We start from the raw sequence: 27,256 nt of genomic DNA on the forward strand, positions 1-27,256 counted from the left end.
TATCATGACATGTTGTATTTGGTCCATTGGTTCAGTAGCAGCAGGCTGAGTAATTACCTCGGCTGTATCCCCATGTGTGCCTTATGCCAGAATTCAGCCTTAATGCTGCCCAATTACAGTCCTGACAAGACCAGGCCTATAATGATGTTAGTTAGTTCAGTTGTGTGTGTGTGCGCACAGTTGCCTTTGGTGGAGTAATAGCCCACTAGCCCATCTAGAGTCAGTGGTCTGTGGGTGGACAGCTCAATCAATCAGTAGTGTGTGATCTAGTTCTTTCATGAGGACCAGTCCCCCTGCTTCCATCTTGCACTAGTCCTCTTTATACGCTCCCACACACAATCACCTGTCATCTCAAAATAATGGACACAAGTTGTATCTTGTCTCAAAAATGACACTTTTTTTCCCACTTATTCTTGGAGGTTGTGGTACTTGGAAATTTGGTTCTTGCATCAGAAAGTACATACTTTTTCTGTGACACCTTCAGTTGTATCAGACTTATATATTATATGACATTTATAACTCTTATAAGTCAGCAAATAATGACTTACAGGTTAATAATAATATAAATGTAGAAAAAGAAAAGGGCCAAAAACAGAACCCTGGGGAACACCTTGAGTAAGATGAGCCTTGTGTTATTTCCACATTTGTGGATTTTTTTTTATAAATAATAATAATTGTAACATTCTGGGCCTGAAAAAGTCAAGCTAAGAAATGTATAAAAGCTGTTGAAGTCATTAACATTTCTAAAATTATTTTTTTATACAAAATATAGAGTATTAAAATGTTTGTTGTGTTTCTTGCAGGCGATCTCCAGGCTTTGTGACGACAAATATAAAGACTTGAGAAAAGGAGCCAAGAAGCACTCAGTGAGTGCAGATAACCTGACAGTGGTCAGATGGTCCCCGGCCATCATATCCTAATAACGGTGGACATTGGGGACTTTCACGAGAGACTGAGAGAAAAAGACTGTCAGAAGAAGCGTTCTCTAAGAGGACACATACGTGCTTAGTAACTCCACTAGACTCTTGAGCCAGAGGTTTTTGTTCGAAAGAGTTTCCTTGCTGGTCGTACGGCTGCTGTATATACAAAACATCCACACAACGATCACTTTCCAACCTGTGGCTTAGAGAAGAGAGGGTGACACTGCTACTGCAGTTCAGAGAAAAATAAAACTGGAGTATGTGAATATAAATGAGGTAGAAAGACGCCCAATGACTGGAACAGCATTCCAACAGCTCCGTGTCATACGTGTTTGTTATTCTAGGTGAGGACGTATTCGTACTGTGTTAACTGATCTCGTATGGTTAAAACAAATTCCACCTGGATGCTCAAGGTTGTGTTGTATCAAGATCAAGAGCCAAAATCAACCACTTCATTCCTTAAAGTATTTCTCTCCAAATAGCTGTGAGCTGATCAAACTATAAAATTACCACTGTTCTTACATAGTTATTTAACATTTGATCTCATTAAGATTTATTTTAAATTAAAGATATCCGTAATGATGGTTAAAATTTGTCTAACAATGCAAATTAATGGGAATATATACAATCTGGACCTCTTTATTTAGTCTGATTATTTTATTGTTTTGTTTTATTGTGTTTATTTCCTTCTATTTGTTATACTCAAAGGCAGTTTGCGCCATTTAGTCTCATCGTAGAAGAGTAAAGGAAGCTGACTTTGTATTTTCAGAAGGAAAGTGGTGTGGAGGGTTTCCATATGAAGTGCTTGGGACTTTACTTTTGGAACACAAGATTCAATAATTGAATGTCTTGAAATAATTAGTTGCAATTTAAAATGTACAATGTCGAATTGACTAAAATTGGAAGTTTCAAAACGGAAATGAAAGGTTTTTCTTCTGTAAAGTCAACAATGACATTCCATCTTCAGTGACCATGAACGTGTTTATTCTCGTCACCATTTTTTAATAACCTCAACAAACACCAGATATACACATGCTGTGTCACTCATTTCCAATTCTCAAAGCAATAAAATGTGCGTTTTATCTATTCCGTACAATACCCATTAGAAAGATTGGAGGTGATATTTAATGATGATTAAAGGCTCCTTGGGAACTCTCAGATAACATTGCGCTAAAATTGGTGCGTCAAAGTCAAAATGCTTATTAAAGTTGAGGCTCCAAGTGCCACTATGATACAAATGTTCGGACTGATTGCAGAGTTTTATTTCTCAATTATGATATGTTACACAGGAGACTAAATTGAATTGGTGAGAAAGAGGAATTCCTGCTGTATCCACTGCCATCACCTGCAGTGCCTGCATTTAGCGGGAAAATGACCTTAGACGTAGAATATGAAATTAATCATTTTATTTTTCTCTTCTCATTAAGACAGCAAAACATGTTTTCGTACTGCTGTCAAACGATGAATCGCATCAACAACAACAACAAAAAATATATTATTATTATTATTATAAATAATTTGTTCTGTGGATATTCATTATGCACACATACAATATATTTTGAAAAAATACATGTATTTCCATGTCTATATTTATATTCAAATTATTTGTTATATCTAAATACATTTAATTTTCTCTGAAATAAATTCATGCATTTGTGTGTGTTTATATATTCATTATAAATATACACAGTGCACATATAATGTAAACAAAGACTTATTTTGAATGTGATTAATTGTTTGATAGCACTCGATTTTAGACAGCAGAATTAGATTTAAAATCAATTCTTCCCAATTCAAAGCAAGTGTTATGTCATCAGATGTGTGTGTGAAAATGATTCCTTATCTTATCTGTTGAGAGGAACTGAGAAATGTTCATTTGTGAGACTTCACTCTGAAACACCTTGAAAATTAGAACTTCCAAACGTCTTTTGTATATTGTACATACTTAAAGAAATTTAATTATGATCTTCAGATATTTATTTGTGACCAGTGTTTACTTTTGTTAATTCCTTAATTCTGGATAAAAAACAAGAAAAAATATAAACATGTCAGTTATTTTATCAGGAATACGTACATCTGTCATTGAGGTGTTTTTTTTTTTTTTCTTCTGTCCTCAGTTATATTTCCAGTTGAGTTTAACCTTTTTTTTTTTTCTTGCATCACAAAAGTGACAAAGCAATTTAACAATGTTTTGTTGATATGAATGTAATTCTGCAATAGATTTTTTTTTTTTTTTTTTACTTTAGCAGCAATGAAAACAGCAATTTATTTTATTAGTAATTGCTTCACATGGCATCAAAATTGCCATTTTTTTTAAGCAGTATGTGTTTATTCTTTTATTAATTATAGTCATTTTTTTCTTCTAGGTATTTTATCTCCAATGCCCAAAAGCGTCTTAATATTTTTACTTGAAAAGAAAAAAAACTAACAAAAAAATAGTTGTATCTAAATATAGTGCACACTTTGTGTCTTTTGTATAAAATACAGTAAGAAGGCTATTTGTGATGCCAACATATCCGACTGGACATACAGGTTAAATATTTCCTGCAAAATCAAAAGCAAAAATTATATTTTGCAAGAAGAAAATTAAGCCCATTTTAGGATGAGAAGATTGTATTTGTCATGTTTGTGGGCTCAAAGGGTTAGTTCACCCCAAAAAGAAAATTAACTTACCCCCATGTTGTTTGTAACACTTAAAAGCTTCATTTGTCTTCGGAACACAATTTAAGATATTTTGGATGAAAACCGGTAGACTTGAGACTGTCCCATAGACTGACAAGTAAATTACACTGTCAAGGTCCAGGAAAGTATTAAAAGCATCGTCAGAATAGTCAGGATCTGTCATCAGTGGTTCAACCGTAACGGTATGAAGCGACGAGAATACTGTTTGTACACAAAGAAAACAAAAATAACAACTTTATTCAACAACTTGTCTCCTCTGTGTCTCTCCGCATCACCGTAGCATCATTTCGGGACAGTCACAATCCAAAATATCTTAAATTGTGTTCCGAAGATGAACAACGCTTGTACGGGTTTGGAACAACATGGGGTTAAGTGATTAATGACAGAATTTTCATTTTAGGGTGGAGTATCCCTTTAAATATCTTATTCATGCAATATATAATTTTAAGTTTCTTTAAATATTGTGGTGAAATATGACCTAGACATGTTCTTGACAGGTTTGGTGAGAATCACTTCCTGAGCAACTCGTGTTTAGATTACGTTTTGTCAGAGATGATACTAGACAAAACGTGCAGTGAACCCAGATGTCTGTTTTAGTTGATTTCCTTAAGATGAAGGAAGACTGACCAAAGTACTTCTCAAGGAAGGTCTGCTTCTTGCAAATGGCGGTGCTTTAGACTCCCTTTCACATTCTAAGAGTTTTGAAATCAGGAAAAAAACGTTTGAGAAAGTGTCTTTGGGGAGGCAAATGGAATCATGAATGGAAAGACTGATTTGAAGCATTGAAGATTGTATTATTTTATTTATTTTCTGAGCATGTGAGGATGCGGCCCAGCGTTGGATCTGAAGACGGTGTTATAAACTCGAGTTGTAGTGATAGGAGGCAGTAGGCAGCGAGTTTTAGCCGTGTGCACTGAACTCTACCTCTGCATAGAGTCCTTGTTTCTTATTTAATACCTCTCTCTTGCTCTTTCCATCTGTTTCTCTGTAATCTTTCTCATTTTTCATTGGAATTTCTAATGACAAATTCAGATCTTTCAGAACATTTATACAATAAGTGGTTTCCTGTGAAAAAAGAAAGAAAACTGCTGTAGCTGTGATTTTTATTTGATGTTCGGTCACTAATTGTATGCCTGTTCTTATGAATAATACATTGTTGTTGTCATTTGTTTCTGTTCCACAGGTCAAACCCTTCTTCTGTATGTTTTCAGTGTGTGCCAAAGGCGGAATCCTATCTCCTGTGTATGATCTTAGTTGATTCTACTTTCTGTTTAACTAAGTGAACCCAGTCACCTGCGGCCGTCCGCCCAGGATCTGGAGGCTACAATGGTTGCATGCAGTTTTTTTTTTTTTTTTTTCTCGAACTATTATTTTAACTGATGCTCCCAGATCAGAAGCAATGTTTAGAAACCGCCACAAGAATAAACTTTTAAAAGTTGCAATAAAAACTGATCTAATATGTTTTTAATGAGTCTCATCACATTACATAAGATGAATAGAGGGGACTGGGTCATATTTTTCAGGGTAGGATTTTTATTTATTTTATGTATTTTAGTCAATTTCTGCAGAACATCTTGTGCTGTTAAGTTACAGCTTTTGAGTTGGCTCTTTGTTTTTGTGCCATTTTTGTCATTTTTAGTATGTATTGTCATTTTTACATTCTCTTCTTCATTCTCTCAAATCCTTGCATGGGTGAAATGGATTTCTCACAATTATTCCCAGTGCTGCCACAGTCTAACCGAGATATATAAAACTAAAAGCCAATAAAAACAAACTTTGACATTTTGACATTTCAGATAGATGAAGAAACTCAGCAAATGAGTCTCAATTTTGAGTAAACTGAGTTTTAATTTTCAGAGGTTCTTAGGCATTTCACATTTTATTTTGGCAAATTGCATGGAATGGGGGTCGATGTTGGAGGGTGTAATTTGCCATACTTTATCAATTAGAAACCACTGATAGAGATAATACAGGGAGTGCAGAATTATTAGCCAAGTTGTATTTTTGAGGAATAATTTTATTATTGAACAACAACCATGTTCTCAATGATTCCAAAAACTCATTAATATCAAAGCTGAATATTTTTGGAAGTAGTTTTTAGTTTGTTTTTAGTTGTAGCTATTTTAGGAGGATCTCTGTGTGTGCAGGTGACTATTACTGTGCATAATTATTAGGCAACTTAACAAAAAACAAATATATACCCATTTCAATTATTTATTTTCAGCAGTGAAACCAATATAACATCTCAACATTCACAAATATACATTTCTGACATTCAAAAACAAAACAAAAACAAATCAGTGACCAATATAGCCACCTTTCTATGCAAGGACACTCAAAAGCCTGCCATCCATGGATTCTGTCAGTGTTTTGATCTGTTCACCATCAACATTGCGTGCAGCAGCAACCACAGCCTCCCAGACACTGTTCAGAGAGGTGTACTGTTTTCCCTCCTTGTAAATCTCACATTTCATGATGGACCACAGGTTCTCTATGGGGTTCAGATCAGGTGAACAAGGAGGCCAAGTCATTAGTTTTTCTTCTTTTAGACCCTTTCTTGCCAGCCACGCTGTGGAGTACTTGGACGCGTGTGATGGAGCATTGCCCTGCATGAAAATCATGTTTTTCTTGAAGGATGCAGACTTCTTCCTGTACCACTTCTTGAAGAAGGTGTCTTCCAGAAACTGGCAGTAGGACTGGGAGTTGAGCTTGACTCCATCCTCAACCCGAAAAGGCCCCACAAGCTCATCTTTGATGATAGCAGCCCAAACCAGTACTCCACCTCCACCTTGCTGGCGTCTGAGTCGGACTGGAGCTCTCTGCCCTTTACCGATCCAGCCACGGGCCCATCCATCTGGCCCATCAAGACTCACTCTCATTTCATCAGTCCATAAAACCTTAGAAAAATCGGTCTTGAGATATTTCTTTGCCCAGTCTTGACGTTTCAGCATGTGTGTCTTGTTCAGTGGTGGTCGTTTTTCAGCCTTTCTTACCTTGGCCATGTCTCTGAGTATTGCACACCTTGTGCTTTTGGGCACTCCAGTGATGTTGCAGCTCTGAAATATGGCAAAACTGGTGGCAAGTGGCATCTTGGCAGCTGTACGCTTGACTTTTCTCAGTTCTCGGGCAGTTATTTTGCCCCTTGGTTTTTCCACACGCTTCTTGCGACCCTGTTGGCTATTTTGAATGAAACGCTTGATTGTTCGATGATCACGCTTCAGAAGCTTGGCAATATTAAGAGTGCTGCATCCCTCTGCAAGATATCTCACTATTTTTGACTTTTCTGAGCCTATCAAGTCCTTCTTTTGACCCATTTTGCCAAAGGAAAGGAAGTTGCCTAATAATTATGCACACCTGATATAGGGTGTTGATGTCATTAAACCACACCCCTTCTCATTACTGAGATGCACATCACCTGATTGCTTAATTGGTAGTAGGCTTTCGAGCCTATACAGCTTGGAGTAAGACAACATGCATAAAGAGGATGATGTGGTCAAAATACTCATTTGCCTAATAATTCTGCACACAGGGTAAATGTGTGCACTTTGAACACTTAACAACAACTAAATTTGGTCTCATAATTATTACCAAGAAAATAGTGTTTATTTAGTAAATACTGTGTATACAATCACATTTATTAAACATTGTATTAAGATATGGAATGTTGGATCTAGAAAGCTTTGATGCGTTTTACTTGACCCAACAAATTCAGCCATAAATTGTACTGCACCTCATTTTATGAGATAAATACTTCAATGGATGTTCAATAATAGACCATCAACTATAACAGCAAGTCATTCTGAACCGAGAGCATATGGCCCATGCGTTTCCATTCTAAGTCTATGGCTTTGCACCTCTAAATGTGTCCCTAGTGAACTACACCGCTGTTACATTCAAATTGTCTTTATTTAGCAGAGCTTTCCTGCTAATCCAATTACAGAGATGCAGAGGAGAGAAAAAAAAGACTATGATAAAACATCTGGGACACACAGTATCTGTTCTAAATTGTCAGTCACCACATATGAGGGAAATGAAAAGAACTAATTTTGTTAGACTCGCAGATGCTGTGTGATTTGCACTGTCTCTTCAATGCAGGCATAAAATTAAACTGTTGTTCGCTTATTCCGGATGCAATTTGCTGTACTCCTAGTGTAATCAATCTCATAAACGCAATCCAAAATAAAAACTAATTTCCCTACTTGACTATCCAAGACAGATTAATAATAATATTTAAGCAGAGCATCGGACGCAAAGTAGCCTTTTTTTTTTTTTTTTTTGCTAATATTTCTTGTTAATGAATGCATTATTATTAATGAAGTGATTGCATAATAATTCTCTAACTTACAGACTTAATTTAAGTTCACCACAATTTCCCTTACTTAATGTGTCAAACAAGTGCACCGCCCAAGCAGCTGCCAGTACAGTAGAGTACAGTAACCCACAAGTCTCCATTCATCAAAACACAGGTCCTTCAAACCCTCGGTCCAGATGTCCCTCATTCAGAGGTCATTTAGACAGAGCTAAAAGCTTCTAGAGATTCCACTATGATCTCCTCTGATCCCACGGTATTCAGTCATGCCAACCACCTCAAGGACAGAGCTAAAGAGGGGATTCGTTTTAATAATGTAATAATATTAGAACCACCTAGTGCATCTCAATCAGAGGCCAACCAAAAAAAATGTCTTTGTTCATATGAAAGGTTTAATTAATTGGCTGCATGACCTCAGCACCCAACAAAAAACTTAGACACAAGTATGCAAAAGTCTTCAGTATCCTAAAAGTTTCCAATAAATAAAAATCAGGTCAACACAAAAAGGCTTTCCGAAGGATTCTGCCACCCAAGACCTCATGTGGCTGACATTGAACTGTCACTGAAATGCTCTCCATCATAAATGAGAACTGAATACGGTTATTTGATGCCTGGTCCAGCTAGTTATTCTCCTGTAAGGACAAACAGAGCCCATATATCACAGCAAGGCCTGCGTGCCGACATGCCTTTGGTGGGTAAGAATAGCCTCACAATGGAGCTCACATCTCTCGTCTTCTGTTGTCTGGGAACAGTTGTTGTCAGGGCAGAGGTGAGATGGGAAGTCTGGTTGGTGGATATGCATGAGCGGAGTTGTCATTGTGGATTTCAACCGACAAGGTGTGTAGGACCTGACTGGGAATTTGAGTGTTTGTAAAAAGGGTTTATTTTTAATTCCCACTTGGACTGAGTTTAATACACACCAACAGATATTTTTCTTGTGTGGAATCAATTGGGCTGTGAGTTGACCGGTGGGAAATCCTACGTTTGGAGGCCTAAATCTGCTGGCATGGCTAAACAGACGGCATCTGAGATTATCTTCATAACTTTGAATCACAACATCACCCTCACAGGTATGTGCACGGTTTTGGTATTTTAATACAAATTCATACAGGAGCTCCAGACAGTATTTGGGCACTCGTGTCATTATATTAGATTTTCACAACATTTGTTTTAAGGATAACACATTTGCACATGGTAAACATTCACAGATGCCTCTTATGTTTCCTTAATTATTTTGCAATGACATTTGTACATTCTGAACTGCCCAATGGTTTTTTGTTTGTTAGTTTTTTTTTTTTTTTTTGTTGTTGGGCACTATTTTACTGTATATTGCATGTGGACAAAGGTTATCCACTAGTTTCCACAGGTAATGTATAAAATAAAAAAATATAATCCGGGATGTTTGCCAACTCTATCTCACGACCAATTCATATGTATATTACAAGGTTGCAATTTTGTACGAAATCCTATGACCTTACGTATTTTGTATGATTTCTGTGAGGGGTAGGTTTAGGGGAGGGGTTGGGTCATTCATATGAACTCCTATTAATTTACCACCTTGCTAAATACATAAGATTTTCCTCAAATTGATCAAATTCGTAGTGATCGAGTGAGTGAGGTCTTACGAATTTTTACAAATTAGCCACCTCATAAAATATGCACGAATTGCCGTGAGATCAGGTTGTAATTTGCTTGTATAAATGTTATAATTATTTTTTTTTCTAAAACATATTTTTATAAAAAATTACTATTAAGAGGCAAATTGCCTTTGTAGAAGAATATAGTGAAAAAAAAAAAAAAAAGTTAAGGCAAAGTCATACCATTAAGGACAATATCCACTGAATATCAAGTGTACAGCAGATATGATTCTACCAATGTTCTGCAACACTGGGCCATATCTTATGTGTTGTCATTTAAGTAATATTTAAGAACAGTCTGTCATACTTGACAACATACAGCATTTCCAGGTCAATTTTAATGGAACATTATAAATGATAAATTAAACTGACAAAGAACTGTGTGCTTTTGCTCCTTTAGGGAAAGCATGGCTCGTCCTGGTGGTGTTCATTCGAATCCTGGTCTTGCTGTTTGCTGGTTACCCCCTCTACCAGGATGAGCAGGAACGATTTGTGTGTAACACCATTCAGCCCGGTTGTGCCAACGTGTGCTACGACATGTTTGCCCCTCTTTCCCTCGTCCGATTCTGGCTGGTGCAGCTCACCACCCTTTGCCTTCCTTATGTGGTGTTTGTCATCTATGTGATCCACAAAGTGATTTCTGGTCTACCTGCTGACAGTGAGACTTCTGAGTCCATAAAAGCAGACTCCATCTATAAGATCCATCCAGAACCGTTCAGGAAAGCATCTCTTTGTAAGACCGTCATGAAGGCGAAGGGGCGGGTGCAGTACTTCACAGGAGCCTACATCTTGCATCTGTTGCTTCAGATACTTGTAGAAGCTGGATTTGGAGCTGCACATTATTACTTGTTTGGCTTCCACATCCCCAAACGCTTCATGTGTCAGCAGTCACCTTGCACAACAATGGTGGACTGCTACATCTCTAGGCCCACTGAGAAAACCATCATGCTGAACTTTATGTTGGGGGCAGCTGCTTTGTCCTTGCTGCTAAACGTGTGCGACTTAATCTGTGCCATCAAGCGCTCCATGAGACAAAAAAGCAAAGGAAAGATGCTAGTAGAGAAGATGTACACCGAGGAGCAGTACTACTTGTCCGGGAATGGGAATCAAGACACCAGCATCCAGCCGACTCAAGATGTGATTGGACCGGGAGGGTTCCGCAAAAGAGGGACCAGGAACTCAAGTGGCGATGAAGCTGCTTCTGTTCTTTTGGACGATGACCCTCCGCAACCTTCACCCCTTGCTGGAATGCCAACAATTGCTGGAATGCCTGGTTCCAACAACAATGACGACAGCAGCAGCTACCAACCCACCCAAGAAGAGGGGATGGTAAGAGAGGGCAGTGAGGTGGCACTGTACCCCACTGAGCCTTCGGGGACTCCTAGATCCGTCCGAGTTAGCAAACGCAGTCGTCTCAAACCTCCACCACCTCCACGAAGGGACAAACTAGCTGCTCAAGGTGCAGTTGATGTCTCGGGGGCGACAGCAGTGTGTACCAGAAGAGTAGGGCAATATACTATGGTAGAAATGACCACTGGTGAAGACGTACCAACTTGCAATGGAGACGCACAAGAAAAGAGGTCTGAATGGGTTTGATTGTCTCTTGAATCGCCGCGAGTTGATTTGGACTTGACTGAAACAGAGTGACTTGACTGGAATAGATTGCTTGGAGAACAAGGTGAAATGAGAGGTATTATTAGATGCCACCGTCATGGATACATGCCAACCCTTGGATCAGCTATGCCCATCAGCATCCACCTGCCTCTCATGTTTGTGTTTGCGCATTCTGTCGTTCTTTCACAAGCCAGACGGGCCTTGACCTGCCTTGCCCCTGCGACAATCAAGGGACTGCGAAGGCCTTTCTAAAAACAGGCCTGTTGCAACCACCCAGGGTCTCTGAGGTTAAGCTAAGACTGACATACTTTCTGCTTCAACAGGGGCGGCCACCAAACAAGAACAACCCTGAGGGTACAAAGGTGCTTTAAAGCCCCTCCAAAATCCTCCAGCCTGAAAAAACTCAGGAACTGTCGACTGTCAGTCAACTGGACCCCATCATAAAGCAATTACTGCCCAGGCTGCTTTTGTATTTATGGAGGTGGCTTGTAACACTATCTCGAGGACCTGATGGGGTTTGGTTTGGAGCTTTAGAACAAACACTTAAAATAGAGTTTCATAATCTGGTGTAAGACGAGAGCAAGACGATGTGTGCCTTCCAGACTCTCAGAAGCAAGCCGCGACATGTAAACGATTAGACATGATAGCTTTGGACAGTCACCTAGACTGCAGCCCTCCTGTCCTCACAATGTCAGTCATGTGTCTTATTAGACACAACAGGGACTTCTGGGATTGACGATTTATGGAATTTCCTTTTGCATCACTGATGAGATTTTGTAGTTATAGTTTTTGTCTTTTCTTTTGCTGATAGATGCAAGGGGACTTTTGTCTGATGTCAAATAGTTTGCAAGTTAGAGACTCTTTGGCATTGTCTTTATTTTATTACCTGACCAAATTACACCCCACCCCCTTAAAAGGGCAGAGAAATATTATTAATATTACACATATTATTCAACTTTAAACTGGTGACTATTAAATAAAGGAAAGACTGCATGAACTCCTGTATCTCAAAATGCAATGCATTCAATTTCACCTAAATTTAATTAAATTAAAATGTTGATGATAGCTGGATTTCAAATGGAAAAGAACCATTTCCAAAATGATAACTGGATCCCAGTCATGTGAGTACAAGTGACCACAAAGTAACATATTACTTGGGGTCTCTAGTAATGTGCTGATGAGTCAACTCCGGTGTTTTTGTTAAGAAAAATGAGTACTGTTGGTATGCCACCAGAAACAGGGTTGGGAAAACGTACCATCCTTTTAAAAACTGACAAATCATGCCCTCCAGTGGACAGACATGCACCAAACTCAAGTCTGAAGATGGACATTTCTTCGCTACTGCAAATGTTTGTACATCAGTGTGCAATAAATGCAGTTACTTTTGCATATTATATGTTATTTCAACTGACACTTCTCAGGGGCACACAGAATGTTTAATATATAGGATTCTATAAATTTAACCCTCAATTGCTCCCAGGGCGTTGGAGCATTAGTGTGTGTTCATGGTGTGTGTGTGTGTGTGTGCGTGTGTGTGTGTGCATTTGGAGTTAAATGCAGAGCACCAATTCTTGGTTACCATACTTGGCACATGCCACAACTTTCACTTTTTAGGAAACACAACCCAGGGGGTGTTTATAAAGACTACAACAAAGTTACAGTTTGCCAGTTATCATACAAGTTATTTTGGGGTGTGCGAATTTTCCTCTAATTGCTACAAAATTAGACAGTGCATGTGATTTTGATTATTAATAATGTTTATCATTATATTGTCACCCCAGTAATGAATTTAAGTAGGCTACACAATGTATTTTCAAGAGGAAAACAACTGATAGTTGTATTTGAACACTGCATAATCGGTTTGTTCTTGATGTAACAAATGTGAGGTGAGATCTAATATTAAAATAAAAGATGTTTTGAAACTAAGGAGCTTGGAAACGTACCTGTCACGTGCATCTTTTGCTGTTATTGCTCCCATTGAGAGTCAGTGCTCTCTGCTGGCAGGAGTTGATACTGCACTCCTCTGGCTTATAGACTCTTTATTGAAATGGTCACATGCATTGTGGCAGGGGTCGTAAAATGGGCGTAATCTAGCGCCCCGGAAGTTATCTTTAATTGGTCATGTAACACTGGGCTAAATAAAAATAATCTTATTTTAACTCCTCCCTCTCTCTCTATAAATATATATCCTTAAGAATTTCAGACTTATTATTCAGGTCTTATTTATTTTCCGGACCACAGCACTAGGAAGTGTCACGTGGTATATGTTCCTTTACTCAGCACTGTGAGTAAAAGCAAAATTTAGTTTAGGCTTTCGTTGATTCATTTAGACATTTCATTTGCGTGTCAGAATTTTTTTTTAAAGATGACCTATTTGTTTTGAACTTTTCTCTAATAAGGCAAAAACGTCTGGATATTGCATTGTAAATGGTTTTGCTTTCTGAGCGACAGCACTTTTTTGAGAAATACAACTTCTCATAGACAACATATCACCAAGGGGTTTTTAGAATGTCTAAGTTTGTGAAGCGAAAATAATAGCACATGTTGTACTTATATAAACCTGAATAATCATTACTTAATTAGCCTATACCGTTAGCTCACAAGCATAAACATACAGCTCATAAACAAAATGGGAGGACTAAATATTTCACAATATTTTTAGTTTGTTTTAAACTTGTTCCACACTTCCTTAAGGTTAACTCTTATGGTATTTACGACTGTCATTTTATGGCAATTTAATGTTCTGTCAATTACATTGTTATAGCCTCATAAAATACACAAGGTTTAGTTTCTGAAGAAAGCAAGCTTCCCGCAAAACCACGTTTATTTGTGAAACAGGAAACAATTTTAACCAACATTTCCACACTTTCTCATTCAAATGTAACTGCGTGATTCACTTAATGTCCCTGGCTATTGCTCTAGAATTTTACATATCTGCAGCTACTTAATTACAGCTACCAACTAATTGGTGAGTGAAAACAACCTAAGAAAATATCTGATAACGTGCAGCTATTGATGTACGACGGTAAAGTAAATGCAAATTTAAGATAATCAGCTGGTAAACATAACTGTAATGTTTTACATTGACCACTAGGTAGAGACACAGTACAGAAAAAAAAGAAAAGACAAAAAAAGAAAGAAAAAATAGTTGTTTTCTGAAGTTTAATAGGAATGCGCTCTAATGTATATAACCTTATTGTTTAAAATGACATGCCTTTGAATAAAATACTTTACATTATTCTATTTCATTATTATTAGGTTGCATTCTCTTTCAAATCATCATGAATCCATCTAAATGTTTTATTTGTGTAAAGGTATAGATGGAAATACCAGTGGAAAAGTGCGACAACTAATTTAAAAATTAAATAACCTTGGAATGTTTAAAACTAGTGTATTGGAATCGATCAGTGTAATGAATTACATTGTAATTACTGCAAAGAAATAGTTGTCTGCAGACCATTGTACATTTGTTAAAAAAAATAAATAAATACTGCAACAGGACATTCCAAGTTAGATTACAAAAAAAACTAACTGACGTGTAATATGACACAAAACGAACCATTCTGCAACAATTTCAATGTCATTCTTTGTCTAAGAATCTCCACTGGAGTTTCACAGAAAGGCTCTGTGGATTACGTAAGGGACCACCTGTAGGTCTTCATTCACCATCTCTGTGAGTGTACCTACTATTAACACAACTGAAATCCAAAAAGGACGTTTTTGATAGTGTTAAAAAAAAAAAAAATCAAACTGTCACAGGTTTTCTCTTAACAAAACATAGCTGGGGCCCCGAGCTTCAAAAAAAAATTCTATAACGTCGATCAAAGGACAACGGTCTCAAATTAGACATTAAAAACTTGGCGCATCAGTCTAAAGGTTCTATCTACATGGCACCTTTATTCTAGACTTTAAAAGAAAGATCAAAGTTTCCCCAGATGAAAAGGACCCGTTTCCTGCATTTAAACCCCATTCCCCAGCCCTCTTTTAGTAAATTAAGTAGCAAGCACGTGAAGGGTTCAACAATTATGGAGATTCTCCAACACAAGGCCCCTGTCTCTAATTAGGCCTCAGATAGCTAAAAGAGTTTCTCTGAACAGAACCCACAAAAGCATCTTTGCAAGGCATCTTCAATGGGAATGACCACAAAGAGCCGACGCGGAGCACTCATTACCAGAAGAATCCTCAGCATTAAAGCAGCACTTGGAGAAATTCAGATTCATCAAAAAAGTTTTTATTGTCAAAATAAAAGTCATATTTGCTTTGCGTGTGGCATCTCTACACTATATACAAATGTACAATTATCTTATAAATCATCTTTTATACACCATTTACAAGTTCGTATAAATACATTTCGCAAAAGGAACAACAACCCGTATATAATAACAACAATAACAATAATAGGGCACTAAAACATTAAGGCTTATTTAAACCATCTTTGATTGTTCAGACAATTCAAAACGTGTCTTCCAACAACACGAAATGCTGCAAGTTGGGGACATGAGTTACTCCACTAGGAACAATGTAATGCCCAAACTCTCCTTAAGAATGACTGATTGCATGTCATGTCCATATCAATAGAATGGAATTAGCGCAACGTAATTGTTTCTGCATCGCTGCATTGTTTCAACCAGTTCGTCCGCTAATAGAAACCGTCAACACGTTCATTTGTATGCAAACGACTGAAAAGACTAAGAGACCCCCCGACAATTAAGAGGGTTTTCTTGTTTCAGACCTGGGACAAAGGCATCTGCTTGGGGCAGGACACCGAGCTGGCGGTCCCGGACCTCCACGTTAATCCCGTGCTCACGTCACTGTACATGGAGCCACCGGAGCCCTTGCTGCCCCAGCAGCAGCGCGTGCAGAAACTCCTCCAGGACTCCAGGGTCTTACCGGACCAGGTCCAAACTCCAGAGGTGATGCCCACCAGAAGGCACATGAAGTATTTGAGCATGAAGACGGCATAGTCCGGCCTCTTGATCTCCTGCTCCAACAAACACGAACAGTTATGAGTGATCTCCCAGCTCTGTCTGTTGTGCTGCTCGTAGAAGTAGCACGCCACGATGATGGTGGCGGGAACCGTGTAGAGCACCGTGAAGATCCCGATTCGGATCATCAGCTTCTCGAGTTTGTCCGTCTTAGTGCCTCCCTGCTTAATGACACTTCTGATCCTAAACAGCGACACGAATCCGGCCAAAAGAAACATGGTGCCGATGAACAGGTAGATCACTAGCGGCGCCAGCACGAAGCCCCGCAGGTTGTCTAAGTTCTGGTTGCCCACGTAGCAGATCCCGGCGACCGGGTCGCCGTCCACCGAGCTCAGCGCGAGCACGGCGATGGACTTCATGGACGGGATGAGCCAGGCGGCCAGGTGGAAGTACTGAGAGTAGCCCGCGATGGCCTCGTTGCCCCACTTCATGCCCGCCGCGAGGAACCAGGTGAGCGAGAGGATGACCCACCATATGGAGCTGGCCATGCCGAAGAAGTATATCAACAAAAACACAACGGTGCACAGCGCGGGGCCGGTGGTCTCGTAGTGGATGTGCTCCACGTCGTACTCCCGGTTACACGCCACTTTTTCGTGCCCGGCTATTAAACGCACAATGTAGCCGATCGACACAAACATATAACACGCCGAGAGGAAAATAATCGGGCGCTCGGGGTATTTAAAGCGCTCCATGTCGATTAGAAACGTAGCGACGGTGGCGAAGGTGGATATGAAGCATAACACCGACCAGAGTCCGATCCAGAAGGCCGTGAAAGTCCGCTCGTCTTGGGTGAAATACGGGTTGTGACACGGCATGGCACAGTTCGGGATCTGACCCGTCTTGACGCGGTTGTACAGCGGGTGTCGGTCGCTGTTCACCGCCACCATCGGCGCGCGACACTGGCAGCCCGGCTCGCAGGGTTTACTCGCTTTGGGTCCAACACCCGGTCGCCCGCTTTTCTTTTTGTGCGGATTGAAGGCTTTGCTCGGGTAGTTGGTGGGTTTGGACAGCACCGGCGACACCGTGGTGGAGTCGGTTCGGTTGTAGTCCATGCACAGCGTGTCTGGTGCGCCCTGAACAGGCAGCAGATCGCACCTCATTCGATCCGGCCAAGGGAAGCCGTACTGCCGCATGAGCGGGGCGCAGCCCGCCTTGGCTCGCTCGCACACGCTCCGGCACGGCGGCAGGGGCTTCTTATAGTCCTCCAGGCATATGGGGGTGTACATGCTGCACAAGAAGAACTTGAGATCCGGAGAGCACTGGATCTCCACCAGAGGCCAGAACTGGTGCACCTCCAAGCCGGCTTCGTCCTGCGTGTCGTGGTTGAACTGGTTGGGCATGTAGGTGTAGTTGTAGCCGATGCCCTTGCACAGAGGAACGGCTATCTCCTGACAGGTGATCTCCTTGGCCGTGGCTCCGCTTGACCTGGGCAGCAGCGCGAGCGCGAGGAACAGGTAAATCCCCAACAGGTAGCACTCCATTCTTTTCTCTCCCTCCTCTCAACACAAGCAATGCTTAGCTGTAAACAGTTCAGTTCAGATCTTGAGGAGCGAACCCATCTCCGCTTCACTTGTTTGGCACGGACTCGCGGTTGGGTTGCATACCGAGAATAAATAGCCCTCGGTCGGGTGCAGGCAAAATGGCTGAGGGAATAAAAGCAAGCGTCTCGTAGCTATTTCCTCTCCTTGTTCCCGCTCCAGCGACTCGTTCAATAGTCTAAACTTCTCTGGTGTAATCCCGGTGTAAACGTGTTTTCTACGTTCGTTCCGTTCTCGACAGTCTTTCTCATACAAATCAGTGCCGTGGAGTAGGACGCGCTGAGTATAAAAGACAGCCGAGCGGACACGCCCCCCATGCGCCGATCGCCAATCACAAAGCGGAGGGGGCGGGTCGCCCAGGCGTGTCAATCACGTTTGCTCAAGGTGTACAATTGCAGAACGTTGTTTTCTAAAGGGAACACAAATTAGATCAAAGATACAAGTTTGTGCCTGAAGGAGGCAGATCGCACATAAAACAAATGTAATAAATACAATTAGCGTTTGTATTGAATCTCCAATGCACGGTTTTATGTTATTTGATGTCTTCGTTTACTAGCGGTGTATATTATGAAAGGTTTATAGATCGCTTTATTGTGGCGAAAGTGGATGCAAAACTAATTTCATAAGGATATCAGGCAATCAGCTACTATTATTAGAATGTTGTATTCAATAGAATTTAGTTATATTTTTAGCGTATCATTTAAATACCTTGACTACCACAATAAACAATTTCAAAGGATGCATTATTTGTGCTGTAAAATGGTATTTATTTATTTGCAGGACATGGTGACAAACTGTGAGATTTTTGATACAAAGTGTAAATTTCAGGTGATTTGCCTGCTCAAATAAATTTTCAAATGTTCTTTTTTTTTTTAGCTTTTTATAATTTCACTGAAATATAACTGCGGTGTGACAACTTACCTTTTTTTAAAAAGTACATATAAATATTTGACCAAAAGACTGCATGCACATTATTCCTAAACAACATGTAAAATAGTTTTTTGTAGGTTTCAGCATGCCACACTGCTTGTTAACAATCTATATTTAAATTAACATTCAAAAGTTTGTGGCTTTGGGTCCAGCAGCAATTTCACCATCAAATGTTTACTGTCTGAGCCTCATTATTTCAGCCTATTATTTTATGAAGCTCTGTATGTATATATATATATATATATATATATATATATATATATATATATATATATATATATATATATATATATATCATACATACATATATGAGTCCATCTCATCGGGCCCCCTAATGTATTGGGGTTAATTTGTGAATGATAGGGCCCCGGCGGGGGGTTGTCCCGCTGGTTGAGTGGGGAGTTGATGTTTTAATGGAGGTGTGGATGCGTGGAGCTCCTGCAGAGGATGTAATTACTGCAAACTCAAGAACAAGCAACGCAGTTTGTTAAACAGTGGTAGTGGACAAGCAACCCCTTCCCCCAACTCATTATCACAGACTGTCTTAAAGGAAATGCAATGTAATAATAAAATTAGAGAGAGTAAAAACAAATGATTTAAAAGGTCCTTCACAAAAACTTTCATGTTCAGTCACATAAGGAGGTTACTTTTAACAGATTTTACGTGCGGTCTCTTTGAACTCTTGTTCGGTGCCTTAAAAGGCCCATACGTCCATCAGGAGTAATTACATTTACTCCTTTATTTAATATGTATAAAGTTGTTTCCTCTGCTACAACTGTTCAATGATTTCCATTACAAAGCTGCGGTGACATTATGGGACATCACAAACCCGAAACCTGTTGCACCGGTTTGTTTTTCTTCTCTTTGAGCTCCGATATCGCGATAATTATTTTCCTCCTTTCTTTAGGGAAACTCGCAGGGATTTAGGAACAGGTGTGCCCTCTGAGGATTGTGGCAAATGCGGGCAGATGAAAAGTAGAATCGCTTTCACTGATTATGTCCATTATTCCCCCAGCCATATTGATTAACAGGAAGATAGAGCACACTCTAGTCCCCAGCAGTTGGAGCGTAACCTTTTACCCTGGCTCTATCCCAGCTCCGGCCGGGCTTGGGTTACATAGTGCCCGGGCATTCCAGAGTACAAATGGAATTAGTGCATCTGTTCGAAAGTTAATTTTCAAATCACCATTGAATGAGTCTTTAGAAAGAGCTGAAATGGTGGCTGGTGGCCATCAGCCAGAATAACACGGCTTCTCGTGTATCGGGCCTAAGGATTCTTTGTGCACTAGTTATTATTTCTAAAGTGTGGATTATGAAGCTTCAGATGGGAATTCATTTTCTACAAATGAGAGAGTCATTCAAATAATACTCCAATATACATTGTGGAGCTCTACGTGGATTTCTTCTGTAGGTTTTATGCAAACTGTTCAAACGTTTTCAGGCTACAATAACCAAATCTAAAAGTAAATGCCATTAAAGGATTTTAAGGTCTATTTACAGTTTTTGTGGCACAATGAAATGTTTAGAAGCTATTTTCCTAAAAACATAATAATACATTTAGTGCTGTAAAATGGTCTTTTCTGTCTTTCTTTCTTAATTAATAAATTTATTTACATTGTAATATTACTATCTATGATAGATAGATAGATAGATAGATAGATAGATAGATAGATAGATAGATATTGTTTAAATATGTTAGGAATATAATGATGAAATGCTCTAAATATCATTTATTTAGTTTATTTATTTGTTATGAATTTGTATTTTTAGCAATTTTAACAAAACTTCTGTTAAATATTATTAGAATTAGAATAATTTCTGGATCATGTGACACTGAAGACTGGAGTAATGATACGGAAAGAAATGTTGATATTTATTTGACATTTTCATCAAATAAATGCAGCCTTGGTGATTTTTTTTTTCTTTCATTAAAAACATTTTAATTATTCCACACTTTGACCACTTACTGCAAATGCAATATCTCTACTTGTTTTTAAGGTAATTAACTAATTCAGATTATTTTCTGTAGAAATGAATTATGCCACAAATTATGTGGATACAGCTTAAACGGATAGTTCACCCCAAAATGAAACTTCTGTCATCATTTACTCACCCTCATGTCACTCCAAAACTGTATAAGTTGCTATTTTATGTTGAACATAAAAGAAGATATTGAAGTTTTCTGGTAATCAAACAATTGTTGGTTCCCATTTACTTCCTTGAGCCCCTTTCACACTGCCATTCCGGCAAATACACAGGTAAAGTGTTCCGGCAATTGTTCCCGGGTCGGTAGATTTTGCACTTTCACACTGCCAGTGATTACCCGGGATATGTGCATGCTTTCACACACAACCCGTAAAGATCCCGTAATGACACGTGACATCAGGGCGTGATGTGTAATGTAGAGTCGAAAACGCTAGGCACGTTATACTTTCACTGAAGCAAGCAAACGATCTCGGCGTCAGCGCGGAAAGTGAGGAACTAACTGATCTCTGCTTCATTACAGTTTGCACATATATTTTCGTTGCGAACATTGATCTTCCTTCAAAACAGCCGGTAAAAGAGTCGCGCGATAACGCTCGTCATCACTTCGACACGGAATTAGATCTGGCTTTTGTTCACACAGCGCTCGTCCTGGGTTGAACCCGGCAATGTTACTAGGTCCCCGACCCGGGTTCAATGCCGGATCCAATCCCGGGACGTGTTTGCTTTCACACTGAAGGCTACCCGGCAATGTTCCAGCAATATGCCGGGTCCGATGTGCAGTGTGAAGGGGCTATAGCAAAATACTGTGGAAGTCAATGGGAACCACCAACTGTTTGATTACCAGCAATCTTCAAAATATCTTCTATGTTCAACATAGGAAAGCAACTCATACAGTTTTGGAACGACATGTGGATGAGTAAATGATGACACAACTTTCATTTTTGGGAGAACTATCCCTTTAATTTGTTGTAAACCTGCAGCATTCCTTCAAGGTGTAATTATTAGTTTTCCAATTTTCACTTAACAATAAAAGCTTAAGTAATCTTGTTTCCAGTAATCACCTCTCAATATATGAATCCTAATGACATTGAGCATGTTAATGAAGCACTGTCTGTGTGTGCAATCCATTAGCATAGTATGCATTGATTGGGTACACAGTGTGATTACATCTGCAGGAATCTTATCAGGGATGTTTACGTTTCATTAAGACTTTCAGCCAGACTAATAGAGCAGAATGTGTATTTGCCTAGTACCACACACTTTAGCACACTCTAGCCCAGAGAAAACATCTATCTGCAATTTAAATGGGAAGGTGTGAGATATGAGAGAGAGAGAGTCAGCCATTAATGCGGGCCGCTCAGTGGACAGGTAATGATTCACTGTGAACTGCCGCTAAACTCAGATTTATGGCTCATGCTGCAGTTATTGAGAGACAGAGAGCATGTGAAAATTCTTCTTCAGGGCTAGCTGTCTTATACCTGATTTACCCGAGGTCAGGAGGAGACACTATTGAGACAATTAAGCTGTCTGTAGCTGTCTGTCAGTGTGTGTGAGAGAACATGCGTTTTCTCCTCTACCAAATCCTGAGTCTCAACTGGAAAACAGCTCTGTTCCAAAATGAAGTGAGCTGCCTGCTTAGCAACATTAAACCAAATTCTGTGTACACAGAGGCCATTCACTAAAGAACTGATGCTTTCTTGTATTCCAAAACATGCATCCCAGAATGCACTGCAAGTTCAGTGGAAAAAAGAAAGAGAAAAAGTCACCCAAGCCGATACCTTTGTAGATAATAAACAATTTTACATTTTTTTTTGTGCAATATTTGTGTGCAGTGTGCTATTTTTAATGTTTATTAGAAAATCTCATAGTTAGCTTAGCAACATGCTAACACCAAGCTCTGAAATCAACTGCCAGTGAATTGACTCGGCTGTTTACGTTGCATAAAGAGTGCACAAGTTAGCTGTCTAAGACAAAGGATACAATGTAAAAAATGTTTCTGAACAATACAGAAATAATGCTACAGTAATTGGTTCACTATAAGTTATCTTACCATTTGCAATTATTTTTTTTTACATCGCATTATAGGTAATTTTACTGTAAAATACTGTCAAATGTATGCTTTTTGCAATTAAAAACTATAAACTATTAAAAAATTTACTGTAAAAACGGTAAAAGGAAGAAGTCCTGTTTGTTAACAGTAATATACTGTACATTATGGTGTTTCAGGACATTTTCTGTAATTTAGTTAACATTTATTGCTTTTATTCCTGTGTTTTTGTGTTAGACTAATGGTGTTCTGTTTTTGTGTGTATGAAGCTGTGCACCATTTAAGCATTTGTTGTGTTTAATGGATGGGCTACTTAACTCTAATTTTGCTTTATTTTTTACCACTTGTATCATTATAGTGGTCATCATTGCATTTGAAAGTTAAAAAAAAGCAGATCCTAGAAGCTTAAGTTGTTAATTAACACTACTTGAGGAAGTATATGGTAATAAGTTGTAACAAATGGCACCAGTATACGATCGCACAAAACCTGAAAAACCATCACATTATTTTATTAGAGTAAGTTTCTGGCTACCACATGTGACAGTTTTGCACATAAAATTAACAGGATATTTTAAGGTTGCTCACTAGTTTGCAGCACAGGTCTAGGATGCTTTCTGACTGCCGCTTAGACAATTAACAGCCTTGTTTTAAGGATGTGTTTAAGAATTGTTTGTTCTTTGACTTTGCCCAGGCCCCCTCGTTTCTCCATAGAGCGCTGCTGGTGGGGGAGGGCAGGCCGGCCCAGCCCCCCATCCTTATCAGCACGTGTTTTCTTTGGGCTTGGCAGCTAATCAGTTGCAGGTGGGGCTGAGCTCCTCTTGGGTCCCCTGAGGTGGTGGAGCGCGCTCCCTGGGTGTCCCCTCACCTTCACCTCATTACCTTGACAAACAGGGATGGCCCTGCTAATCAATCCACCGCTGAGAGCACACAAGACACTACATCCTTCTCGTAGATCCGCTCGCTGTGTCTGTGTACCTCAAATCAGCAGGTTATTACAAACCATAGAGCTTGCATCAGTAAAAACCACGCAGTGTAGAGTGACAATTGACAGTGTTTTGACATAAGGTTAGGAATGTTTGTAACTTTTTGTTGCAATTGAACAATTGCATTAGACATAATATAGATCACACATAATAATTAGACATTTACATTTATTCATTTAGCAGATGCTTTTATTCAAAGCGACTTACAATTGGGGAATACATCAAGCGATTCATCTTAAAGAGGCAAATGGACACAGGAAGTGTTCGTCGTACCAAGTTACAAGCATTGTTCAAATAAGTCAAATCTAGACTGAGAAAGATGTAATATATAAATATATTTATTTATTTATTTATTTTAAGGATGAAGTCAGATAATGATGAAAGAGGTGAGTTTTCAGCTGTCGTTTGAAAAAATGTAAGGGAATCAGTATTCCGGATAGGGGTTGGGAGATCATTCCACCAGCCAGAAACGGCAAATGAAAATGTTCTGTAAACTGATTTTGTGCATCTTTGTGATGGTAACATGAGGCGTCGCTCACTAGTGGATCTCAGAATTCTGGAGGGGATGTAGATTTGTAGTAGTGGAAGTAGGTGGGTGCTGAGCCTGAGGCTGTTCTATATGCAAGCATCAGTGTCCTGAACTTTATGCAAGCCGTAACCAGTAGCCAGAGCAGGGAGATAAAGAGAGGTGTGACGTGGGCTCTTTTGGGCTCATTAAAGACCAGTTGTGCCATTGCATTCTGAATCATTTGGGTTTGTCTGACAAGGTTTGTCTGTGCATGATTGAAGTCCAGCCAGAAGAGCATTGCAGTAGTCCAGCCTAGAAATGACAAAGGTCTGGAGAAGAAGTTGTACAGCATGCTTCATTGGGAAGGGCCTGATTTTCTGAATTTGTGCAATGCAAACCTGCAGTTTCTGCAATGTGGTCTTTGAAAGTCAGGTTGTCATTGAAGATTACACCCAGAATTCTGACTGAAGTTGATGGGGTAATTGTTAATGAACCTAACTGGATAGTGAAGTCATGCTGCTGGGAAGACAAGAAATTTAGTCTTTGCCAGGTTGAGCTGTAGGTGATGTTAAATCATCCATTCCAAGATATTCATAAGGCAGCCTGAGATCTGTGCAGCTCCCAGTGGATAATCTGGTTGAAATGTGAGATAGAGATATGCTGTGCCATCAGCATAGCAAAGATAGGAGAAGCCATGTGCCTATATGATGGGTCCCAGTGATGTAGTGTATATAGAGAAGATGAGGGGACCAGTAACTGATCCCTGAGGAACCCCAATGACCAGCTGATGTGCTCTGGATAGCTCCCCACCCTAAAAGATGTGAGATAGGATTCAAACCAGCGGAGTGGAATCCCTGATGCCTAGTGGTGAGAGGGTGGACAGGAGGTTCTGATTATCCACTGTGAAAAAAGCAGCAGATAGATCCTGCAAAATGATCTTTTGCAATCTTTAGGGCTTCAGTGACTGACAGTAGCGCAGTCTCAGTTGATAACCACTCCTGAAGCAGTTTAAATAGGCTACGGTTGACGTTGACACCTGTTAAATTAGCACACCCCAAAGAAATCAATATTAAAATTCACACTTAAGTGCAAGAACGGAGCAATATATATATAAAATAAAAAGCTCCTTCTTAGCTGATGGCCATTACTCTTTTTACAAATAAAGTGCAGTCAAAAATACAAAATACAGCGAAAAATAGCTAGAGAACAAATAAACTTTCTAAGCAGCAAGTAACATTTTAAACAACAGATGCAGAAACGAAGTATTAAGCAAACACTCATGCACTCCCGCCTGCTCTGCTGACTGATCACTGATTCTATTCTTTTTACACATCTGCTAAACGAATGAATGTAAATGTAATGCAAATATTCTCCCATATGTTATATATATATATAACATATATTGACCTAGTAATGCCTCTTTTAAAGATACACATATTTATTTATTTAGTTAGTTAGTAAGTTAGAAAGATTAACATAAGTTTAAACTATATGAAATAGCTATATTTGCTCTCTTCTAATATATATATATATATATATATATATATATATATATATATATATATATATATGTATATATATATATATATATATATATATATATATATATATATATATATATATATATATATATATATATATATATATATATATATATATATATATATATATATATATATATATATATATATATATTATTATTATTTTTATTTATATTTTTATTTTTATTTTTTTGTCTGCTGCTGCTCTTTAAGTCCAGCTCTTAGTTTTTCTTATTATCTGTTTATCTGGACTATGGTGTTTGAGTTCACAGCACTCTGGGTTGAAAGGTTGATTCCTGTGAATGAACAGCACTCTTCCACCCTCAATATCCACAGCTGAAGTGCCCTTGAGCAAGGCACTGAACCCCCAGTTGCTCTCCGGGCGCTGGATCTATAGCTGCCCACTGCTCTGTGTGTGTGTTCACTACTCACTGCTCCGGGTGTGTGTTCATTAGTCACTGCTGTGTGTGTGCACTTGGATGGGTTAAATGCAGAGCACCAATTCCGAGTATGGGTTACCATACTAGGCTGAATGTCACAACTTTCACTTTTTCAACTTGTCTTAGCAAAGTGTTACATTCATTTTTTTTTTTCAAGTGACAGTATATTAACCAATTTTTTTTTTCATTCTGCTTTTTTTTATAGACAAGAGGACTTGGTGTGTATCAGGCATTCACAAGCCATTTACCTTTCAAAATGTAATGCATTTCGAAGTAAAACACAATTTGTAGTGAGACTGTTAGGTGGGACTCTATTTCATCCATTGGACATTGTTGATATTGCAAAGTATGACTCCAGAATGGTATTATATCTGAATGTTAATGTGGTAAAACAAAATAGTTATAAGTGAATATTATCTGATAGCCTGGACAGCTTAGATGAGAATTCTGCTATAATCAAAGTCACTAATAAATAGATGGTTGGATGACTAGTCAACCATCCTGCATAAATGACCCAACTCTGCTCTCATCTTACTCTTTCTGTCTGTCTTCATTTCAGGAGAGCTGAACGGTGGACGAGAGACGCATTGAGGGATGGACTGAAAGAGAGAGAGAGAGAGAGAGAGAGAGAAGAGCAAGAAGGTAAGGAGGAAACACCTCAAACAGGAGAAACGTCCGGAAGGCTTGAAGCAGACATATAATAAGACGGCCTCGCAGAGCGTCGCACATGCAGGCGTATTTGTTTTCTTGCTTCATTCTGTCAAACCTTTCCTGCTCCGTGGGCAAGAACCTCCAGCAAATCCACCCCGGGCCCCATCGAATGCTCATTAGCAAGAAGATTAAGACATGTTTATTTACACACTAAAAGAGTGAGTGGGTAAGCAGGGGGGCTTATTTATTAATTTACCTTTAACGTTGAGTGCACTTGACAGGCTGGATAAGAGGGAATTGATGCGAGTATGCAGGCTGTGTTTGAAGTCTGCATGGGGATAGCTGCCGAGGGTTGAGGTGTCGGGGTGATGGAAGTAAAGTAACGTTCCCGGCGACACAAAGGCAGGGGGGTCAAGATATACCCATCCTTAGGAGACCTGCAATCGCCTACGATCATGTACAGTTTCCCCCAGGAGATGAAGCCA

The 27,256-nt window shown here is 39.2% G+C and overlaps 3 protein-coding genes across 6 annotated transcripts in view; 2 read left to right on the forward strand and 1 right to left on the reverse strand.

Annotated features, from left to right (window-relative positions):
- Positions 1 to 5,054, forward strand: part of LOC113042239 (cyclin-Y-like) — a 55,542-nt gene extending 50,488 nt beyond the window's left edge. For all 4 annotated transcript variants that reach the window (XM_026200906.1, XM_026200907.1, XM_026200908.1 and 1 more), the window contains one exon: positions 804 to 5,054. In XM_026200906.1, coding sequence (XP_026056691.1) covers positions 804 to 920 — 117 coding nt within the window. In that variant the 3' untranslated portion in view covers positions 921 to 5,054. The remainder of the gene's footprint in view (positions 1 to 803) is intronic.
- Positions 5,055 to 8,399: 3,345 nt separating this feature from the next.
- On the forward strand, positions 8,400 to 12,549 carry LOC113042241 (gap junction delta-4 protein-like). Its single transcript, XM_026200910.1, has 3 exons — positions 8,400 to 8,748; positions 8,838 to 8,981; positions 9,949 to 12,549. Exons 1-3 carry the CDS (start codon positions 8,712 to 8,714, stop codon positions 11,142 to 11,144), a joined length of 1,377 nt encoding a protein of 458 aa, XP_026056695.1. The 5' UTR covers positions 8,400 to 8,711; the 3' UTR covers positions 11,145 to 12,549.
- A 2,822-nt stretch (positions 12,550 to 15,371) lies between these two features.
- Positions 15,372 to 17,970, reverse strand: LOC113042242 (frizzled-8-like). The gene has a single exon (XM_026200911.1). The coding sequence runs from the start codon at positions 17,626 to 17,628 to the stop codon at positions 15,889 to 15,891; it is 1,740 nt and encodes a 579-aa protein (XP_026056696.1). The 5' UTR covers positions 17,629 to 17,970; the 3' UTR covers positions 15,372 to 15,888.
- Positions 17,971 to 27,256: the final 9,286 nt, after the last annotated feature.

This window comes from Carassius auratus, chromosome 24 (assembly GCF_003368295.1).
Source record: "Carassius auratus strain Wakin chromosome 24, ASM336829v1, whole genome shotgun sequence".
Lineage (NCBI taxonomy): Eukaryota > Metazoa > Chordata > Actinopteri > Cypriniformes > Cyprinidae > Carassius > Carassius auratus.

Coding starts and splice junctions, on each gene's coding strand:
- LOC113042241 (XM_026200910.1), top strand. CDS start 8,712: ATGAGCGGAGTTGTCATTGTGGATTTCAACCGACAAG. Junction 8,749..8,837: donor TGTGGATTTCAACCGACAAG/GTGTGTAGGACC, acceptor ACACACCAACAG/ATATTTTTCTTGTGTGGAAT. Junction 8,982..9,948: donor TCACAACATCACCCTCACAG/GTATGTGCACGG, acceptor TTGCTCCTTTAG/GGAAAGCATGGCTCGTCCTG.
- LOC113042242 (XM_026200911.1), bottom strand. CDS start 17,628: ATGGAGTGCTACCTGTTGGGGATTTACCTGTTCCTCGCGCTCGCGCTG.